The following is a 21,660-nucleotide window of genomic DNA, read 5'->3' on the forward strand; positions in this document are numbered from 1 at the left end:
AACCCGCGGGAGGAAGATGGTCCCGCGCGGATGGGTACTCGTGCTCTGGACGAGAACGAGTTGCCCATCTTAGAGCAGACCGCGGGTCGGTTCGTGGAGGTTTACCCGCCAGGCCAAGAGATCCTGAGCCACCGACGGCCAGGTAAGCCTATCTTCTACCCTGAACCTCTCAATGCTGTGCCTGCTGCTGGAGTTTGACATTTCTTCTTCTGAGGAATCCGCAGAAGGTCCTCCACTGGTGCGGAAGAAAAAGGCTGCCGTCGGGAAAGGCAAGGAGAAGGTGGCCTCTACGGCCGACCCGGTAGTCCTATCTGACTCGGAGTCAGATAGTGCAGAGGTGGCGGGGGAGCCCGGTGGTGAGGAGACCACCGCTCCGGAGGCTGTAGCTGTTACCTCCGGGGAGGCAGCGACGACGACGGTTACCGGTGTCAAGAGGCCGGCTCCATCGGGTTCGCCCCCGCTCGTCCGTACGTTCAAGCTCAAGAAACCCCGTAAGTGCCCCCATAATTCTTGTCTAGATTTGTTGTTTCAAATAAATTTTTCTAACACTTTTGCTTGTGCAGGTGTGGATGTTGACGCATTCCAGGGTGGAGTTGGAGCAAGTATTCCCCCGCCAATGAGGGAAGGCTCGGTCAGCCTTCCCGAGGCGTCGACCCAGGCGTCTGTGCCTGCTTCCGCTGGTTCCAGCCTTCCTGAGGCTGTTCCAGCTGAGAAGTTGTCTCCGCCGGCCGTGAGTGCAATTTTTACAGCATCTTTCACGGAGCCGGCGGTTACTGTTGCTGAGGAGGTGGCGCCAACAATGGCTACCACAGCGGCTGCCACTATACCTGCGCCACCGGCACCGATGGCCGGACCATCAGGTACGCGCCGGGCTTCCCGCCGATCTATGCCACCTTCCCGTCTACCTGACCTGTTGGATGGATTTCCTTTAGGTTCAGGTGATGGGTTTGGCGGCTATCGGCCTGTTATTGACCCTACAGGTACGTAGGGTTCTTTTTCCTTTGTATATTTTTATCATCTTTTCCTAACTGCCTTTGTTTCTTTTGCAGTGTCGGATTCCAATGAAGTGTATGTTCCAAGATGGAACATACGCCGAGGAACAACCCTTCGTACCCCTGTGGAGTGCGTGGACTGGGCTCGCCACACTGCTCCTCATGGTGCGTTGGGGGAAGCCATGGCTAGCTACCAAGAGGGTAGGCTAACCAATGAGCTTCGGGTTCTCCAGGCCCGGACGCAGCCCCGCGTCGAGCTGCTTTGTCGTGAAAACGACAAGTTAAAAGCAGCTCGCGCCAAAGATGTATCTGAAGCGCGGGCTCTTCGGGAGGAGAACCGGCAGTTGGCCGCTGCCGCAGCCGAGAAGGAGAAGGCATTCAAGGCCCTCGAGGTTGAGGTCCAGGCGCGACTCGAGGCCCGCTCCAAGGCTGCCCAAGCTGTGAATGAACAGCTTCGGCTGGCTAAGAAGACTGCGCGAAACTCAACTGAGAGGGCTGCCAAGGCTGAAGCTGTTGCTGAGCCGCTTCGCGAAGAGAATGAGCAGCTTAAATGCAAATTAAAGGCTCTTCAGCATGCTCATGACGCCTTGGCAATGGAAGATGCCAAGAAGCTGCAGGAGATCCTTGACCAGAGGGGGGTGCTTGACCGCACTGAAAGGAAACTCAAAAGCGTCGAAGAGGCTGCCGCCAAGGAAGTTCAACTTGCCAACCTTGATAAAAGCGGAGCCGAACGTGCTTACAAAGAAAGTCAAGCTACCCTCCAATGGCTGCTTCGAGAAGCGTTGCCTCAGGTATCTTTATCTTTTTCTTTACGCTTTCCGCTCGTAATTAGAAAATGTTCTAACTTGTATTCTTTTGTAGGTTGTGCGTCGGGTCCTTTCAGAGACCTCTTATGACGATGCGATGAGCGCAGCCCTCAACGCTTCTCATGAGGATGGGGAGAAGACTGGCTTCCTGCTTGGTCTAGGGTTTGCTGAGAGAGGCTTTCCGCCCTCCAACTTCCCTTTATTCAATGTTAATACTGAAGCTGCTTATGACCAAGCTGTGAACCAGTACGCTTCCTTCCCGCATCCAGTGGTGGAAAAGGTGAATGAAGCTGCTGCTGCTGATGATGGGCTAAACATCCTTAAGGCTTTCCTTGGGCAGCCGCGCTCTGACGGTGCTGGTCCAAGCGGAGGTGGCCCTTAAGCCTGATCCTGAAGATCTTTTCCCACTGCTAGGATAGACTTGGCTTTGTATAGATTTCTTTTAGGCGGGTAGTTACCCAGCCATTCTTGTAATAGATTGTGAAATATTAATCTTTTTGCGTATAAGATTGTTATTTCCTTCCTTGGGTTCCTTGCTTTATAAACTTATGACTTGCATACTTAGTTTGAATTAGCAATTTTCCAAGTGTTTAGAATAAGGACCTTTGAACGTGGTTGATGATGGGTTAAAGTTTTGCCTCCTCCTTCGTGATTGTGCGGGTAAAACCGTCACTTGCACTTGGTAGGATGGCTAATCTTTACCCTCTATCTGACCTGCGTGTAGGTTTTCCTTTTCGAAATTTCTAAGGCATTAAGTTAAACCTTTGAACGTGGTTGATAATGGACTAAAGTTTTTGCTTCCTCTTTCGTGATTGTGCGGGTGCAACCGTCACTTGCACTTAGTAGGATGGCTTTAACTTTAGACCTATATCTGACCTGCGTGTAGGTTTTTCTTATCCTTTTTTAAGTGTTCATAAGTTAACCTTTTAACGTGGTAGATGGTAAGTTAAGTTTGGCTTCCTTGTTTGTGATTGTGCGGGTAAGACCGTCACTTGCACTTACAAGGATGGCTAAACTTTACCTACATCTGACCTGCGTGTAGGTTTTCCTTAGAACTTTTTAACATTTTGGCGTTGTGTTTATGCGGGTATTGCCGCCTTCCACACGCAACTACTTCTTCCCGCAAGGGAAGTTCATAGGTTACAAGCTATCAATACATCATGAAAGGAGAATCATTTCCATTAGAAGTGGCTCTAGGCCTTTTCTTTACAAGTTGGAATTGATCTACATATAACATTTGCGTAATTGAGCTCCATTCCATGTTCTAGGGATGGGAGTGCCATCGAGCCTTTCGAGCCGGTATGCGCCCTTTCCCAGAACTTCTTTGATAACGTATGGCCCTTCCCAAATCGGGGCCAACTTTCTTGGGCGTTGTTGGTTCGAAGCCTCGTTGTTACGCAGTATGTAGTCTCCTTTATTGAAATTGCAGAGTTTTACCCGCGTGTTGTAGTATTTTTGCATTTGTCGTTTGTAGTTTTCTTCACGCACGGCGGCTAAGTCTCTGCGCTCTTCGGTTAGCATAAGGTCTAACCGTCTTTCCGCATCATTGTCTTCTGGTTGGATTAAGACCCTTGGTGAGGGTAAACCGATTTCGACTGGGATCATGGCTTCAGTGCCATAAGTGAGACTGAACGGGGTTTCTCCCGTACTGGTCTTCTTCAGCGTTCTGTTTGCCCAAAGGACGTGTGGAAGCTCGTCCACCCAACCGGATCTATGTTCCAAGAGTCTTCTCTTTATGCCTTCGACGATGCTCTTATTTGCTCTTTCCACCTCACCGTTACCTTGCGGGTGTGCCACTGAGGTAAAGGTGTGGGTGATTTGAAGTTCTTTCAGCCACTGCTGTAGCTTCTTGTCAGCAAAGTTGGTGCCATTATCGCTTACCAAATTCTGTGGAAGTCCAAAACGACAAATAATAAATTCCCAAATAAATTTTTTGATATGCTTTGCGGTTGTTTGGGCTAAAGGTTTCGCTTCTATCCATTTGGTGAAGTAGTCAATGGCTACCACTAGGAACTGAACATTCCCAGCTGCTGTAGGAAATGGGCCTGTCACGTCGATGGCCCACTTCTGAAATGGCCACGAGGAAGTGACAGGAACAAGTTCATTTTTCGGGCGATGCGTGTTGGGTGCGTAAAGCTGGCAAGATCTGCATTTTCTGATGTATGCCAATGCGTCCATATGCATCCCCGGCCAGAAGTATCCCGCGTTGTTTAGCTTGGCTACCACAGCGCGGGGGCCTGCGTGTACTCCACAGATGCCTTCGTGAACCTCCCTTAGGAGGTAGTCGGCATCTTGGTTGTCCACGCATCTTAACAATGGGCCAAGAAAGTTACGTCTGTAAAGGATGTCATTGACCAGCTGATAATTCAGTGCTTTACAGCGTAGTTTTCTTGCCTGTGACTTCGACTCTGGTAACGTTCCTGCTTCAAGGTATTTTATTATTGGGGTCATCCATGTTTCTGTACCGGTTTGGATGACACAGATTTCCTTGTGCGGGACTGATGGTGTTTCGAGGAGTTCCACGCGGATGTCCTTTCCCAAGTGGGTGAAGGCCAGTGATGCAAGCTTGCTTAACGCATCCGCAGATTTGTTTTCGCTGCGCTTGACGTGTATCACTTTACAATCATTAAAATCGCGCATGATGGCTTTGGCCTGGGCAAGGTACAGGGCCATTGTGTCGTTCACAGCCGTGTACGTCCCGTTTATTTGGTTTGCCACTAGCATGGAATCTACATGGGCTTCCAAATTTTTTACACCCATTTTACGCGCAATCCTCAATCCGGCCAGGAATGCTTCATATTCAGCCTCGTTATTCGTACTTGGAAAATCCAGCCGAATAGCATAAGTATATTCCTGGCCTGCTGGATTTGTTAATTTTAACCCTGCGCCTGAACCCTCGTTACTAGCTGCTCCATCAGTGTAGAGTCGCCAGACCTCATTGATTTCGTGTGCTGGGGAGGGTTGAACCTCCTCCTGGCACTCTTTCTCCCGTGAAGCGGGGACTTCTGCAATAAAATCAGCCAGGACCTGGCCTTTAATGGCTGGTCTCGGCTTGTATTGAATCGCATATTCTCCCAATTCAATTGCCCACTTGGCTAGACGTCCCGATAACTCGGGTTTGCCTAGAACATTTGAGAGTTTGAAGTTGGTGAGAATAGTGATTGGGTGACCCTGGAAATATCGTCTCAACCTGCGTGAAGCGTGAATAAGTGCCAAGACCAGTTTTTCCAGGGTAGAGTACCGGGTTTCCGCGTCTGCCAGCACGCGGCTAACATAATAGATTGGCATCTGGATACCTTTTCGTTCTACAAGCAGGACTGCCCCGGTTGCTCTATCTGTTGCGGAGAGGTATAGGATTAACTCCTCCCCCGCTTGTGGTGCTGTGAGTGTTGGGAGTTCGATCAGGCGTGATCGAATCTCCTGAAAAGCTGCTTCCGCTTCTGGTGTCCAGCGGAAGTGCGTTTTCTTTAAACAATTTCTTAGTGTTGACACAAATGGGAACGACCTATCCGCATGGTTTGCCAAAAAGCGGTTAAGCGCGACTAGTCGTCCATTCAGTGTTTGAGCCTGTTTTATGGTGGTAGGTGATTCCATTTTGACAATGGCTTCGACCTTTTCAGGGTTCGCTCTGAAGCCATCTTTAGTAATAATGACTCCCAAGAACTTCCCTTCTTCCACCCCAAATGAACACTTGCTCGGGTTGAGCTTCATGTTTATCTTTCTAAGTGTGTTGAAAGTTTCCTCAATGTCTTTCAACATCGCCTCTGGCTCGGGGCTTTTGATGACCAAATCATCCATATAGACTTCCAAGTTTCTCCCAATTTGGGCGTGAAACTCTTTGTCCATTAGTCGTTGGTACGTGGATCCCGCGTTCTTAAGTCCGAATGGCATCATTTTATAACAAAATGTGCCATCGGGCGTCCGAAAGGCGGTTTTGTCCTGGTCATCTACAGCCATGTGGATTTGATGGTACCCCTTATACGCATCCAAGAAGCATTTAAGGCGAAATGGTGCCACCGAATCCACCTTGAGATCAATTTCTGGCAACGGATAACAATCTTTGGGGCATGCTTTATTCAAATCTTTGAAATCTATGCACATGCGCCATTGTTTGTTATTCTTCGGTACCATTACGGGATTTGCAACCCACGTTTGATATTTGCTAACGCGCACGATGCCCGCATCAAGGAGTTCCTTGACTTGGGTTCTGCACGCGTTGGTTTGCTCGGGCCCCATTACTCTGCGCTTTTGTACGATCGGCGTAACGGCCGGATCGCATTTGAGCTTATGCTCTGCCTTACCCCGGGGTACACCAGTCATGTCGGCTGGTGTCCACGCGAAGATGTCTGCGTTTCGCTGCAGTAAGCGCTTGAGTAAGGTGCGTGTTGGATCAACAATTGTCGGGCCAATGGTAACGGCCTGATCGGGATATTTCCCATTGAATGCCCACTGTTCAGGTTCAGTGATGGTTTGTTTGGCCATCTTCGGTTTGGGTTTAGAGGAGACAGATGCGATGCATACCTGGGGAATGCCCGTGATCATCGCTACGCCTTCAGTTGTTGGCCATCCCATCATGCCGTGGACTGAGGATACCACGGCGTTGAATCTTGCCATCCCGTCTCTCCCGAATAGGATGTCATACGTATGATGTGGTTTTTTCATTACAACAAAATCCACATCCTCCGTGCGTGAATAATTTCCATCGGTGAGAGTGACGGGGAAAGATAGGATGCCCAAGGGAGTGTTCATGCTGCCGTCAAACCCTTCCATTGAAGCGTAGACCGTCTCCAGGCGTTCCTTGTCTTCATCGTCGAGCTTGTCGAAGAACTGCCTGTACATCACTGTCGACGATGCGCCATTGTCAACGAGGGTGCGGGAGGTGATGTAGTGCCCCAGCTGGCTTTTAATGACAATGGGGCCTTCTTTGTTTGGGCCTCCCGGCACTCGCGGGAAGCGCACTTCTGCTTCCTTCCATGCGCATGGTTCGGTTATCGGTCTCTTTCTTCCTCTGACCTTACCATGGACCATGTTGATGCTAATGTCGACGGGCTTTCGTCCGTTACCCCTGTACCTGTTGTCGTTCCTTCCTCCCTTCTTGATAGATGCCACGAGGTGTGCGAGCCTCCCATCCTTGACGAATGTCTCGACGATGTCCCTCAAGGATGTGCACTCCTCAGTGCTATGGCCCTTTGTCCCATGGAAGTCACAAGACTTGCTTTGATCCGCATTGGGTTTCTGTCGGATCGCTGGGGCTTTTGGCCACGGCAGTTTTTCCGTGGCAAATATCTCCGTGACGCTCTTGGTGAGTGGCGTCCAACGGTTTTTCCGGTTCGAAGGGTGCGTGTTGTCCCTTCCGCCAACCAGAGGGCGAGAGCTTGAGGGGGTGTCAAAGTTTATCCTTGACTGCCAAATACCTTGCCGCCTCTTTTTGTTTAGCCGGGCGGTTCTCACATTGTTCTCCCTTGTCCTCTGCGTGTAGAGGTTTGTATTCTGGGGGAGATCTCTTCCCAGCTGTTTCTCCGTTTCGGCAAAGCGCTTGGCTGCCGTCATTATGGCATCCCACGTGGATGGCATGCCGTCTTTACCCGTCAGAGTGCGGATGAGTTCTGGGTATTCAGCGCCCTGAATGAAAGCGGCGCGAACGAGGTCTTCACTGATGTTGCCCAGACTCAGCTTCTTGGAGTTGAAGCGGGTGATGAAGTCCAGTAAGGATTCATCCTCTTCTCTCACACAGTTGAGGATCGTCCACTGCTCCTCAGTGTGCTTCCTCTGTTGACTAAACTGTTGACTGAACTTGTTCTGGAAGTCTGCCCAGTCATAAATGTGGTGGACCGGTAAACGGTCGAACCATGCTCTGGCTGCTCCTACCAGAGTCATCTGGAACATGTAGCACCACGTGGGTTCCGTCCAGTTACTGACGGTTGCCCCCGCAATGAATCTGTTCAGATGGTCATCTGGGTCGGATATACCATCGTATGTGCCAATATTGGACATTTGTTTGGCACTCCTCGGGGCGATTGCTTCTGCAATGTCCCTTGCAAATTTTGACCTTCCTGCGTTTGTGGCAGTAGGTCTAAAGGCCTTGGAGAAGTCACGCGAGCTTTTTTCCGTGACTGGTTGGAATGCTTCCCCAAAATTCCTTTTTGGCTGGGGATCCGTTTCCTTACGCTTCCCTTTCGCCCTATGGCGAGGGTTCGCGTCGGTGTCGGAGTCTTCCCTCTCGGCGTCTGAGTACTCGTACTCACTACTCATGTTGAGGTGCTGGCGAGTACTACCGAATTCCTCAGTTTGTTGGACTGAACGCAAGCGTTCGTCCAACTCAGCCTGATTCTCTTTGACGTGCCTCGGCCCATGCCTTCACTTGATCAAGTGTTTGGCGAGGGGCTCGAGTTCGTTTTTCCAGCTGGGCATCAGTGAATCCCAGTGGAATATTTACTCCACTTGCCCCTACATGAGTGACTGGGGTAGTGTTCGTAAAATGTACTTCACTTGCCCCAGCTTGGGTGGCTGGGGTAGTGTTTGTAAACATTGTGTTGCCGGTGTTTACCCCAAGACAATCCCGGACCGAAGCCCAATTCGAATAAATAGAAACCGAACGAACCCCAATTCGACCGAACCTTTCCGATCTGAAACCCGTTATGAACCAAAACACTATCCGAGCCAACTCCCTTCTTACCCGAAACTTGTCTTGTGCCGAAACCCATCACGTCCCGCCCCAAAACCTGATCTTAACTGAATATGTTCCGATCCAAAACCCGTCGGGCGTGAAAACGTGTTCTCAACCAAACCTGTTACTATCCAAAACATGTCACATCTCTTTAAGACACTAACTCACATCAATCCATTTGCTTATAGTTGTCACCCGCTTACCCAAAATTAACAAGATGAAATTTCAACTGACCATTCTAGTTAAAATATTTACCCAAATCAACCCATTTGAAAGGCTCACTTGAAAGGCTTTGGATCAACATGAAAAAGAGAATTAAGATAGGGTAAATTGATAATATGGTAATGAAATATAAACTTTACTTCACAATCCGGCCATATTTGACATGAAAGTTTTGAAGGAAAAAAAGATCAACTTTTCATTCCATTCTTTTCTTTTCTTTTAATAAAAAAACTCAAAAATAAAAAAAATAAATTTTCTTATTTTTTTTCAATCCCTTAAATAAAAAAACTCTAATGCTAATGCAGTGTAAATTCTTATTACTACAAGAAGAAGAGTAGTTAGTGGAGTCGAAGGATAAGAACCTAACCTCCTTGAGGTCTCAGTTCGAATCTGGAAGCCGTTTTGAGTTTTCTATTACAATGTATTTACTTCAGAGGACTTGCTCTTGTGGAGGGTAAAACATCGTGGCAGGTGGCTGTAAATTTTCTCGAGGAACGCCTAGCCAAACTCGGATGTCAAGCGTGGACCCGATTAAAACAACATAGTCTTGACCAGAGTGGGACGGTTGGGGCTTCCGACTTGAGAGCTGCGGTCAAGTTAACTGTGAAATTCTCCGTTAAAAAAAAGTTAGCAGAGTTGAAAGTTGGTTGGACGGTGAGGAGATTGACGGCGATGTCTGTTAACCGTTATAAAGTGTGTGTGTATCTTTCTTCTCCGTTAAAGTCAGACAGACAGAGAGAGAAAACCTACCTTTTAATTTGTGCGTATTGATGGCGGAGTGAATGTGATCTGTTATAATCTAATCTAACTGATTGATCTTTGTTGATTGAATCTCCGCAGATCTCAACCTCAACCTCAACCTCCATCGGTGATGCCAGAAGCTATAAAGTCGCCTGCTCGTTCTACTTCTACTTCTACTTCTACTTCTAGCTGCTGCACTGGTGCGATTTTACCTAATTATAATTCATTCCTTATATATATATATATATATATGTTCATTCAATTCTATTCTATTGTACCTACACTACACTCCTGATTGATTTCTATAATTCTCATTAGCCTTTCTTCTATAATGTTCTTTTCATTCTCGTTGATTATGTTAGAAGCCTTTTCAACCCTAATTACTTCAACTATCTATATGTATCATCAATTCAATTCAATTCCTATGCAGGTAAGTAAATGATATATCAGTTATCGCTCCCTTGCTCCTGATATTATCAGTATCAGTCTCTTAATTCTCAATTTTTAGTGCTTAATGTTACTGTTTTAAGTCTTATTAACTTCCTACTTGCTCTGCTACAATTGTTAGTGCTTAATGGTAGGATAGTATGTTGAACTGATAGTGTTAAATTGTCAAGTCATATATATAAATTCTCAAAGGTATTTAAATTACCGATATCCCACCGCAATAACCGATATTTTTCCATAGAATTTAATTCTATGCAGTCAATAGCGGTTGGCGGTCCCTTGCAAAATAGTGGGGAATAGCAGAACCCCTATTATCGACCACTATTTGCCTGCTATCTTGATGAACAATTGGATTCCTTGGTTGATGCGACTTGGAAGAAGATTTCATTGCTCATGATTAGATCATGTTTCAAATATTGACACTTTTATGTTTTGACTTTTGATATTACTATTAATATTATATATGCTTTACGTTTGATAAATATATGATATACATATATACAAATTTTGCATGATATTAAAATAACCTCGATAACCTATATCTCAAATAGCGGCCCTTGACTGACCGCTATTTGATTTTCAACTGCGTTAACTGCATAGCATCAGTTTCATGATTAATTGACATATGGTTGATTTGATTATGCTTCCTTATTTAAATTGCAGGATCAATAAACAATACCATTCGTTTCTTGTTGAAACAGTTACTTATTCTGTATATTATAATATTCACTGTTTATGCTGAAATTACTGATAACCGAGGCGGGCCACACATCATATATCGACCTAAGAGACGTCTTTCAGACCATAGTGGACCCAAATTTGTGCTATTACAAGCTGAGCCACCTAACCATGGACCATTGTTTACTCCCCCGCTGTTAGCCGATTTGGCTCCTAGTCAATCTGGTGCGGGTGCATCACCAACTGGTTTAGCCCAGCCACCATTGTCTCCTCATGCCTCCAGTAAGACTCCTTTCTTTGACATATGTTTCTGAAAATAGTTACAAAAGGTTTTCATTACTTTTTTGTGTAAGTTTTTGTTAAGTTTGACCCGTTTACTTACAATGGTGCTGATTGTGTTAGGTTTGATCACAAAGTATTACTTTGGTCAAATGTGCTGACAGTCGCCCAAAGCTATAGTTTTTTACTGCATAGTGCATACAACCTTTTGAGTCGTTTTATCGTTTATTTAGTGATATAGACTATGATTGTGATAATATTGTTTTTTGATCAAGTTTAACACAGGAATTGCATATGGTATTTTAAAAAACCGATAAAATAAGTGTTTGTGGATCAACCCAACCCGACCTAGACTAGTTTAACTTTATAAGCATTTGTAAATTTTGACAGTTTACTTATGAATGAGTTCATTTGTTTTTTTAATCTTAATTGGATCAAACTTATATATTAATCCACCGGGGGAACATGTCATACGGGTTAAAACTCACCCATAGTTTATTTTATTTGACTACCTACAATTTCAAAGTCTTTTTATTTGAAGTTTTTGATTATCATTGGGTTATTATTGTTTTTAATCATAAACAACATATCATGTATTCATATACCTTTAAAAAAAGCAGACAAAAGGTATTTGAAGGCCGACCTAATCTAAACTGGACCATTTCGTATGGAAAATGAGTTGTTAACCACAAGCTGTTTTGGTTTGCTATTGGCTTGTAATCGAGCCGAGCAATCACAAAAACGGCATGTCATGTTCTTTTGTTTAACACTAACCAAACAAAAAGATCAAACAAACAATTAAAAGAACATGGTTTTCTTGTTGGTGTCGTCCGTCTATGCTTGTCTGTTAATAGTATAAATGAACAGTTCACAAATGTAAACAAACATGAATGAATGATCATAGATGAACTCACATAACCGAGCAAACACACCCGTTAAAATCAAAAGGGAACATCTGTTGGGTCAAAAAAATTAATAAAATTAAAATAGCTTGTAAGAAGTGATAATTTCACAGAATAAGACCAAAATGTATTGAGCATAATTATTTTAAATAAATATATAAATGAATGTAACAGACATAAACTAATGAACATAAATGAAACTAAATAAAAGGAATGCAACATTTGTATGAGTTCATTCGTTCGTTTATTAAATAAGTGAACTTCTTGCTGAAAGGCTCACAGAACATTCGGCAAATTGCCCATTCTTTTTTCCTTTTTATTAACACTTGTTTTTGTTTCTTTTTTGTAGACTGTTGTGGACCCAAAATGGTGCTAAAACGAGACACTAAGGAGTGTGACTGTGTATATCCGATAAAGCTCGACATTCTTCTTATAAATGTCTCGAGCCCGAATTGGGATCAATTTCTTGAACAATTTTCTAGTCAACTTGGTCTTAGGGTTTCTCAAATTGAGCTAATAAACTTCTATTTACTAAGTTTATCAAGACTTAATATTACAATGGATATAACTCCACACACAGGAATTAGTTTTACTTCCACTGAAGCTTCTCGTATAAACTCTTCACTTATTATGCACAAGGTTCAATTAGACCCCAAGCTTGTCGGTGGCTATGAGCTTCTTAACTTAATCTGGTTCAAGCCCATTGCTCCTGCCCCAGGTAACTTTACCTTGTTTTAACTGATTGTATCTGTATATTGCATCATTGCTGATGTGGCACTACTTGATGACATGCTATTTGCCTTGTCACATGCCCACATATGCAAAAAATAGTTACATGGAAAACAAAAATTATATTTGTTTCGTTTGAAAAAAATGATCATTTTCTAACTCTATTTTTTTAATAGGGAAATGTTAATGATAGTCCTTAGGGCAAGTCTTAACGACCTTATGCGTGATTTGTTTTAAACATTTAGAACAAAAAGACATTTGAAGAATAAAAGTTAATAATTGGTTAAAGATAGAGAAACAAAGGTGGGTTCAATCTTCAATGAGTTTAATTGGTGGGGATGTCTAAATATTTTGTCTTTTCAATTACTCTTTTTAAGAAAAGTAGTTAAAATTGGTTGTTAGTAGTACCTGTAAGTGCTATTGTTAGCTTTTTTTATTTTAAATGGGCAAATTTCACAAGGGAACAATTTGTTGCTGATATTAGTAACACTTATTATGTCTTGTTTCTTAAGAAGAAGGGCAAAGTGCACAAACTGGCCTAAGGAATTTATGGGTGGCAATGGTGACCCGGTTTTAAAACAATGGGTTGATATGGGCAAAATGTAAATTGTCTACGGGTTGATTTGGGTCACCCGGTTTACTAGACCTACTATGGACTATTGTCAGCATATACCCATCAGCAAAGTTGTATCGCGCGCACACTGGTATACCACTGACCCCTATTACTGCCTCTTGACGATGGCGGACGGCCCATGAAAACATCTTTATCATACCTATGTCTTTGTGCTCCAATTCATGGTCTTCAATTTTCCAAAAAAGGTAATTTCAATATCTACGATCGATTGACGTAAACGTCATCGTAGCGATTGAAATTACCTTTTTAGAAAATTGAAGACCAAGTATTGGAGCACATCCACCTCAATATCGTGAAGATGATTCTATGAGCCGTTTAATAGGACTTAGGAGTCTATGATATATGCGCGTGCTCGCGAGATACATGTTAGTGATAGGGAAATGGTCCTTAGGACAGTTTTTGCAATTGCCCTTTTTCATAAATCTTAAGAAACTCGACATTATAAGTTTGTGCAATTTGTCCTTTGTTCCTATCAGGTTCTGTGATAGGGAAATGCTAACATTATCATTAGGGCAACAAACTTTTGCATGATTTGTTTAAAATATTTAGAACAGTAAGACATTTTAAAATAGAAAAGTTAACAATTGGTCAAAGAGGGAGAAATACTTGGGTTAGTCTAATAGTTTTTTTTTAATTACTCTTATTAAGAAAAGTAATAGAAAATCTGTTGATAACAGTAGCCATAAGGGCTATTGTTATTAAATGTCACATCAAATGTCACTAAGGTTATACAATATACATTTAAACTATAATGACAAATAAGATTTCAGCAGTTATTGAAAATCAACAAAGCAAAATGATCAGTCATATTCTGCTATAAACCAGTAATAAAATGCAAACTTGGTTGCTAGAATAGTAATATAATGTATCTTTGTTGCCAAACCTGGTAATAAGTTTAAGTTGGTTTCTATTTTACGCTAACTTAAAAATTTGTTACTAAAATTAGTAAAAAGTATAAAGCTCGTTTCGTATTTCTTTTCTTCACATATTTGCATGTTAAAAATTATAATTGTTACAACATGCTTGCAGCGCCTAGTGTCGTTGCACCGCTCACAAAACTGCCTCCCAAAAAGCCTGCATCTCCAACGTCATCAGATAGTTCTAGTAATGGAAAACGCCTCAGTTTGATTCTTGTTGTGGGCATCGGTGCTGGAATTCTTTCTCTTGCAGTTATTTGTGTTCTTATACTATGTTCTTGTACTTCACGTCGAAGAAAGACGGAATCATTGCCAAAAGAAACTGGTATGAGCTTATGCACATTATGGATATGAACTTCTGATTATCGTGGCTTCTAGTCCAAAATAATTAGGTTTTAGCGTGTGGGTAGAGTGAATATAATATATAATATCTAAGTGCGCTGTTTTATGACATTAGCACATAACAAAGTTACTATAATAACCATAGTAATCAAAGGCGTAAAGGGCCATAATCTGCAAAAAACCTGTCTGAACTAGCCTAAAGTAGTATAAAACTAGGTGTGTAAAGCTCGGCTCGTTTGACTTGCTACAGTTCGAGGTCGTTTCGTTTGACCTGCTAGAGCTCGTGCTCGGATTGTTTAACTTTCTAGAACTTGAGCTCGGATTGCTTGACTTACTAAAGCTCGAGCACTCTAGCTCGAGCTTTATTTCTAAAGCTCGAGCTCAGCTCGTGGGTAGTTTTTCAAACTCAAGCTTGGATCACCCTCGGTCAACTTTCTTTTTTTATTTCTTCAGTTTCTTACTTTCTTAACCTTTTGAAAACAGTTAAGCCAAGGCTGGCGGAACCTCTTCAAACCGTAGGATCTTTTACACATCCTACAAGCACACGCTTTATTGAATACGAAGAACTAAAAGTAGCAACAAATAACTTTGAACAAGCAAGTCTACTTGGTGAAGGTGGATTTGGAAGAGTTTTCAAGGGTGTTTTAACTGATGGGACCCATGTAGCTATAAAGAGGCTTTCTAGTGGCGGCCAACAAGGCGATAAAGAGTTCTTGGTGGAAGTTGAGATGCTTAGTTGGTTGCATCATCGGAACCTTGTGAAACTTGTCGGTTATTATAGCAATCGTGACAATTCAGAGAATTTGCTTTGTTACGAACTTGTTCCTAATGGAAGCTTGGAGGCTTGGCTTCATGGTAAGTTGTTTTTGTTAATTGTATCCTCTTATTTTTAATTAAATGTAGGCCTTTATCAAATCGAATGGACACGAGCGCAACATGTTCATGTTTGTTCGTTAAGAAAATGGACTTGCTGGTGTTTGTTCATTAACGATATAAACAAACGCTTCACGAGCGTAAACGAACAAACATAACTAAGCATAGATAAACAAGCATAACTAAGCTAAAACCAATTATAGTAAATGTGGATATCAATGTGTTGGGCCTAAAAGCTTATTAAAACTAGCCTAAATTTTAATGGGCCAAAAACATGTACTGAATGTCAATGAACGAACTTAAACAATGTATACTAGCCAACATTAACAAATCAAATGAGTGAATGTAAACTAATGCCCACGAACTTGAATGAACGAACGAGACATGTATGATTGTGTTTTGTTCGTTTAGCTAAATAAACAAAAATATATGTTATTGTTCGTTTGTTTATTGATAAATGGACATGAACTTACCACTGAACGTACAGTTTGTTTACAGGCCTAGTTAGATGTTCATTTTATTAGGGATAATGTATATGCAGGTCACCTGAGTATTTTTATTATAAAATTTCAGTTGAAACTGGATATTTATTCTGCCATAATATTTTATGTCAAGGGTATTATTGGCCTTTTGCAGGCCCGTTAGGAGTTAACTGTCCATTGGATTGGGATACGAGAATGAAGATTGCCCTTGATGCTGCAAGAGGACTTGCATATTTACATGAAGATTCACAACCTTGTGTGATTCACAGAGATTTTAAAGCTTCTAATATTTTACTTGAAAACAATTTTCATGCTAAAGTTGCAGACTTTGGCCTCGCCAAACAGGCCCCCGAAGGCCAAGCAACTTATTTGTCAACTCGCGTTATGGGTACATTCGGGTTAGTTATTTTTTCTTTCTATCATATCTTTGAGATAATATTATTGTGCGACACTTAAGGCGATATGAAGCTTATTAGCTATATTAGAAGTTATAAAACTCTTAGTGAAGGCGCATAACGGGTCGGTTGGATGCTGGGTCGGGTCGGGCTGAATTGACCTGACCAGTCAACCTATTTTAACTCCTTATCAAACAAACGCTACAGGAGAAGTTCACACACCTTTTTTTATCCATCATCAAATAAATGCCCCCGGAGTTGACCCCGTTATTTTATAAACGGTTTAATAACTAGTGGTTTGAATTGGCCGGTTACCGAAAATCGAATCTTTGGTTTAAATTTGGTATTTTTGTTTAACTTAAAGAATATTATAAAATATTTTTCAAAGATTTAAAATAAATATCCATGTGTTAGGTACGCGTTTAAGCGTTAAAACACGACTTTTACCGAAACCGGCAATGCCAAACCTAAAACTTTTTAAAATAGTTATTTTTACGTAATATTTTGACCTAAAAATAAGTATATAAATACTTTTAGTAATCTGAGAGTAATCATTTTAGTAGTAATAATTGTACCCGAAGAATTTAATCTTAAAATTTAAGAACAGTTATGTCATATTTAAACAATTCAAGGAAAATTTTTGCCAATAATGTAACGAGTTTCTGAAAACCATTCGGTTTTGGTTTTTACCGTTTTACCATTTGGGCTTGAATTTTTTGGACCGGAAAAAATGGCTCAATATATTGAATTTGGGCCAAAAATTTTGTATTCATTAATGAGTCATTGATTATTATATATGTTGGGATTAAATATTTAGGTTACATTGTTTATTGAGTTCTTATAAACCATTTGGCATTGTAATCTAAAAATGAAAATCCATATATTCGGTTTTTCCGGTTTTTATTGCATGCAATACCACAACTTAACTGAAAAGTCGTTTTTTAACAAAAACATAAAACCAAACCGCCGGTTTTTGTTTGAATTCCGTTTTCTGCCTCTGGTTTTCCGGTTTCATGCACAACTTAAAAATAAACTACTCTAACTCTGAAAACATAATTCATTTTCAAGATTATTATGAATTAATGAATATAAAATCATTTACAGGTATGTAGCCCCCGAATATGCCATGACCGGTCATCTGTTAGTTAAAAGTGACGTGTACAGTTATGGGGTGGTCCTACTTGAACTGTTGACCGGACGAAAGCCAGTGGATATGACCCAACCGTCAGGACAGGAAAATCTCGTCTCTTGGGTGAGTTGACTTTTATTTTATCTATGTATTTACACTTAAAATTTCAACAAGTAGTATTCTATATATGGTTTCAAATGAATAAAATAAAATGAATATATACAAGTTTTAGATTGGTGATAAAACTCTTTGACCTTTGAAGTTTGAACCGTAGCTTATGACAGATAAGTATTTTGATTTTTATTTTTCTTTTGCCTTTTTTCTATTTCTATAACTATGTCAGATTTATTTTATACAATAATGTTTGACATGATATGTTTTAGTATGCCATTAGTAATTTGCTATTTTAGAGAATGGAGAACAAAAAGAACGAACTATAAAATTAAAAAAAATAATATTTTTTATTATTGAGAACAAAAGGAACGAGCCATAGCTTTTAGATATTTAATATTTTATTTTAGTTTAATAATTATAAAGTTGCCTTTTAAATAATCATATATGATCACAAAAATTATTGATATTATATTTTTTAAAATATTGTAGCTTTTTCCTTAATAAAAGTACAATTTGGGCTACTTTTGGCGTATTTAACTTATTTTTTCATTTTTAAGCTAATTTTTGGGCTTTTCTTGTTTGACTCGCTTCTGATAAAACAGAAACTCATATGAAATTGCAACCTGTAAATTACTAAACCAAATTTAATTAACAGTCGAGGCCGGTCTTAAGAGATAAGGATCGTTTGGAAGAACTAGTTGACCCGAAGCTCGGTGGAAAATACCCGATTGAAGATTTAGCTCGGGTTTGTACAATTGCGGCAGCATGTGTAGCACCCGAGGTAAATCAAAGACCAACAATGGGGGAAGTTGTGCAGTCACTAAAAATGGTCCAACATGTCACTGAATATCAAGACACATCAGCAACAAATACCCGGCCCGGTCAAAAACAGTCTTCGACTACTTTTGAATCAGATGCTACGTCTTCTATTTTCTCATCGGGCCCGTACTCAGGCCTGAGTGTGTTTGATCATGATAATATTTCCCGTACAGCCCTCTTTTCAGAAGACCTTCATGAAGGCAGATAATTGAAAGCCCGGGTGTTTATATGTTCATATGATCGTATCCGAATATGTGTTGAGGGTTTTGAAAGTGGAAGTTGGATAAGGTTTCTGGGCTGGGTTGCGTAAGGTTCGGGCCCATTATCCACATCATGATGAAGTCGGGTTTCATGGTGAAAGATTAAGAACTCGAGTTTGGTTTATTTTAACCCGGAAGAGGAGACTTCCCAGGAACCAGTAACGATTCAAAGTTCTTTTTTTTGTGTTGTATTTTTATAATCATGTTACTTCTCGTTAAAGCGTACATACCCAATTGTGCATTTCTTGAGAAAAGCGTGTTTTTTAAATGGCTTGTATGATTTTGTGGTTGTTTCTCCACATGAAAGATATAGGGACATAAAAATATCACTTTACAATTTCATTAAAACAAACAAAATAAGTTACACGAATACGAGCTTACGCCACCTCGAGTACATCTATCTTCTCACTTTGTTAGCATTGAACACCTCCAGCTGTCATCAACGACATGTTGACAATTGACTTCGCTGTGTTGTCCACTTGTTTTTTTTTTTTTTTTTGGTGATGGAAGTAGGCGCTGCTGCTAGATCAACGATATTTGGGACACCTTCAATACGTGGTATATAATTTGATTGAATGCAAGGAGGGTGTTGAAATATGTTTAGTTTGTTGGTCCTTTAGAGTTGTAAGTTTCTGACATGAAGATCATATGCAACTCATGTTACAATGAAATTCTAAAGTTTTAAAATTTGGGTTCTGGTATGAGTGATGTTTTATTAAAAAAGAAATTTTCTTATTTATATTGCCAATACCGTAAAAGCCAACACAACCACTTTTAAAAACAATTTTTTATAATTTTTATTCTCTTTATGTATCATTAATCTGTTAACAAAACTAAAAACAAACAAAAAAATACATGTCACTCGCGAAACTACATATATGTGGTTCATAATCTACATAAAGACAAAGTTATTGAATGTTTATGTATTTTGTTAATTGTTGTGCTAATATTGTTATTTAAATAATATGGGCTTAATCACTCTTAAAATGATGTAAGCATGTACTTATGTCATTCATGACATAATGTTTAAGTAAGCCTGTAGCCCTGTAATACTTATGTATAGCTATTGTAATGTTGCCTTTTCCTTGCCTAAGGCTGAGGGGTGTCGGGGGCGCGAGAGGGGGCGTGAGTGGGGGCGCCAGACAATAATATTGTGACGTGTGGCAGAGAGAGAAACTTGATAAGATGGGTGTTGGAGCCCCCGCTCGCGCCCCTGGCCCTGGTGTGGAGGGGCGCGAGAGGGGGCGCGAGCGGTTTTTTTTTTATTTTTTTATAAATGTATTAAAAAAACGTATTATTAAAAAATCTGATCGGAGTTATTTTTTGTTTTAGTTCCGCTACCTTAACGAATATGACTAAAACTCACTGAATTTGCGTAGACTCGACGCGTTTTGTTTTAATTCCGGTACTATAACGAACATAACAAAAACGATCATACCAATTTTTTTTCGTTCTTTGTTTTTGTTCCGTTACCATAACAAACATGACATAAAACCGACCGAATTTGTATACACTCGCCGCTTCAACGCCCAAGTTTTACCGACCGACTCCACTCCATCAGTCCACCTCAATTTTTATAACTTTTTTGTTTTAGTTAGTTTCAATATTATAATACACTTACCGTCCTAACACTTGGGTTTTACCGATCTATCCGTCGCGCTAGATAAAACACCCTAAGCCGTTTAAAAGTAACTCACTTTACAACCTAACAAGCAAAGTGTACAACCTCATAATGCACAACTTAAACAAGAGGTCGGTTACCACAAGCATATCAGCCCACAACACACAAATATAAACAAACAAATATCTCAAACCCTAATTCCGCTACTTCGCCTAATCCACTCTCATCACCACCGGCTACTCAACGCCGCCGTGAACCACCGCCGGAGTCATACCGCCGTACACAACTAACTCCGATCAGATTGTTATTCACCATCAGGTAACAAATCGAATCAATTTATAAAAAAAATTTTTTTTTTAATAAACATAAAGAGCCCAACGGCTCTATTTACGCATTCCCAGGCTCCCTCACGCCCATTCCCAGCCGCGAGATCCCTTGCGCCCGCCTGGATTTCCGCGCTCGCGCCCCTCTCGCGCCTCGGTGGTGTGGTGCTCGCGCCCCGGGGCGCGAGCGGATGGGCTCGCGCGCCCCCTCTCGCGCTCCACACCCCTCAGCCTAAATATCCTTGTAGACTTCTTATCAAGACCAAAGGAGTACAAGCTAAAGGTCTATATATACAGATAGTCTCAAATGATCCAACACCAAAACACCAGACACCCTCACATCCTACCAGCTTTATTCATAATGAATAACCCTGGACCATCCAACTTTATTTATAAAGAAGATTCTTTCTCATTTGTAAGACATCCCTTAAAAGAAATAAAATATTTTTCCTATATTTATCTCTAGCTCTCTCTCAAGTTCTCTTGCGTTCTCTTTCATATTTCTTATATAATTATCTCATATGAATTATATATATAACTTCACAAGATACATATATACTTTTTGTAATCCATGTATATATATTTTTTTATAAAATTTTGTTTGGTTTGGTAAAGATTAATAAATAACATATAAAGAGGACAAAAAGATAAAAGTTCATAAAAGTTAGTGTTAAAAATGGTTTTAACGTGTTTTCAAGTTGAATATGATTTTAGTTGGAAATATAGGCATGTCACACGCGTATAATGCAACTATTTTAATGGTCATCTATAACATAAATATGTAAACATCTGATTTACATTTTTTAACACTATGTGTTATTTCGATTTTCAATGATCTTCCATATAAGTTGGTTGTGTATTGACAGTAAAGAAGATATTCGAATATGACAATTATATTCTTTTAAACATAACAAAAAGTTGGAAGACTTGATGGGATTGGGGTATGCCAATTGGATTATATGGGCCGTGAGGCCTACAACTAACATGCGACAAACATGAATGTTTGTATCTATAGCTGTCATGTCATGTGAAAGGTAGCCCATAGGCTCTAACCCATTTAACATTTATGTATGTATTTACTATGTTATAACTCGTGTATTTCACGGGATTAAGTACTAAAAATTTATGAAATTTTATAATAGATGAATACATATTATATTTGAATATTTTACATTTGCAATTTATATTATGCTATGTAAACAAAACTGTTATTAGTAGCTTCTAAAAACAATTAGAAATTTATATGCTACACTATTACCCTAGTGTTATGTTTTGTGAATTCATATTT

General features: G+C 40.7%; 1 protein-coding gene across 1 annotated transcript; it reads left to right on the forward strand.

Moving 5' to 3' along the window:
- The first annotated feature begins 10,543 nt into the window (after positions 1–10,543).
- LOC143556541 (putative serine/threonine-protein kinase PBL7) lies at positions 10,544–18,741 on the forward strand. The gene is made up of 7 exons (XM_077045831.1): positions 10,544–10,835; positions 12,084–12,452; positions 14,127–14,339; positions 14,840–15,211; positions 15,866–16,109; positions 17,211–17,358; positions 18,005–18,741. The coding sequence occupies exons 2-7, from the start codon at positions 12,101–12,103 to the stop codon at positions 18,374–18,376; spliced, it is 1,701 nt and encodes a 566-aa protein (XP_076901946.1). The 5' UTR covers positions 10,544–10,835; positions 12,084–12,100; the 3' UTR covers positions 18,377–18,741.
- The last annotated feature ends 2,919 nt before the right edge of the window (positions 18,742–21,660 follow it).

This window comes from Bidens hawaiensis, unplaced genomic scaffold (genome assembly GCF_021521415.1).
Source record: "Bidens hawaiensis isolate Kalapana, Puna unplaced genomic scaffold, B.hawaiensis_p1.1 tig00018610_1, whole genome shotgun sequence".
NCBI lineage: Eukaryota > Viridiplantae > Streptophyta > Magnoliopsida > Asterales > Asteraceae > Bidens > Bidens hawaiensis.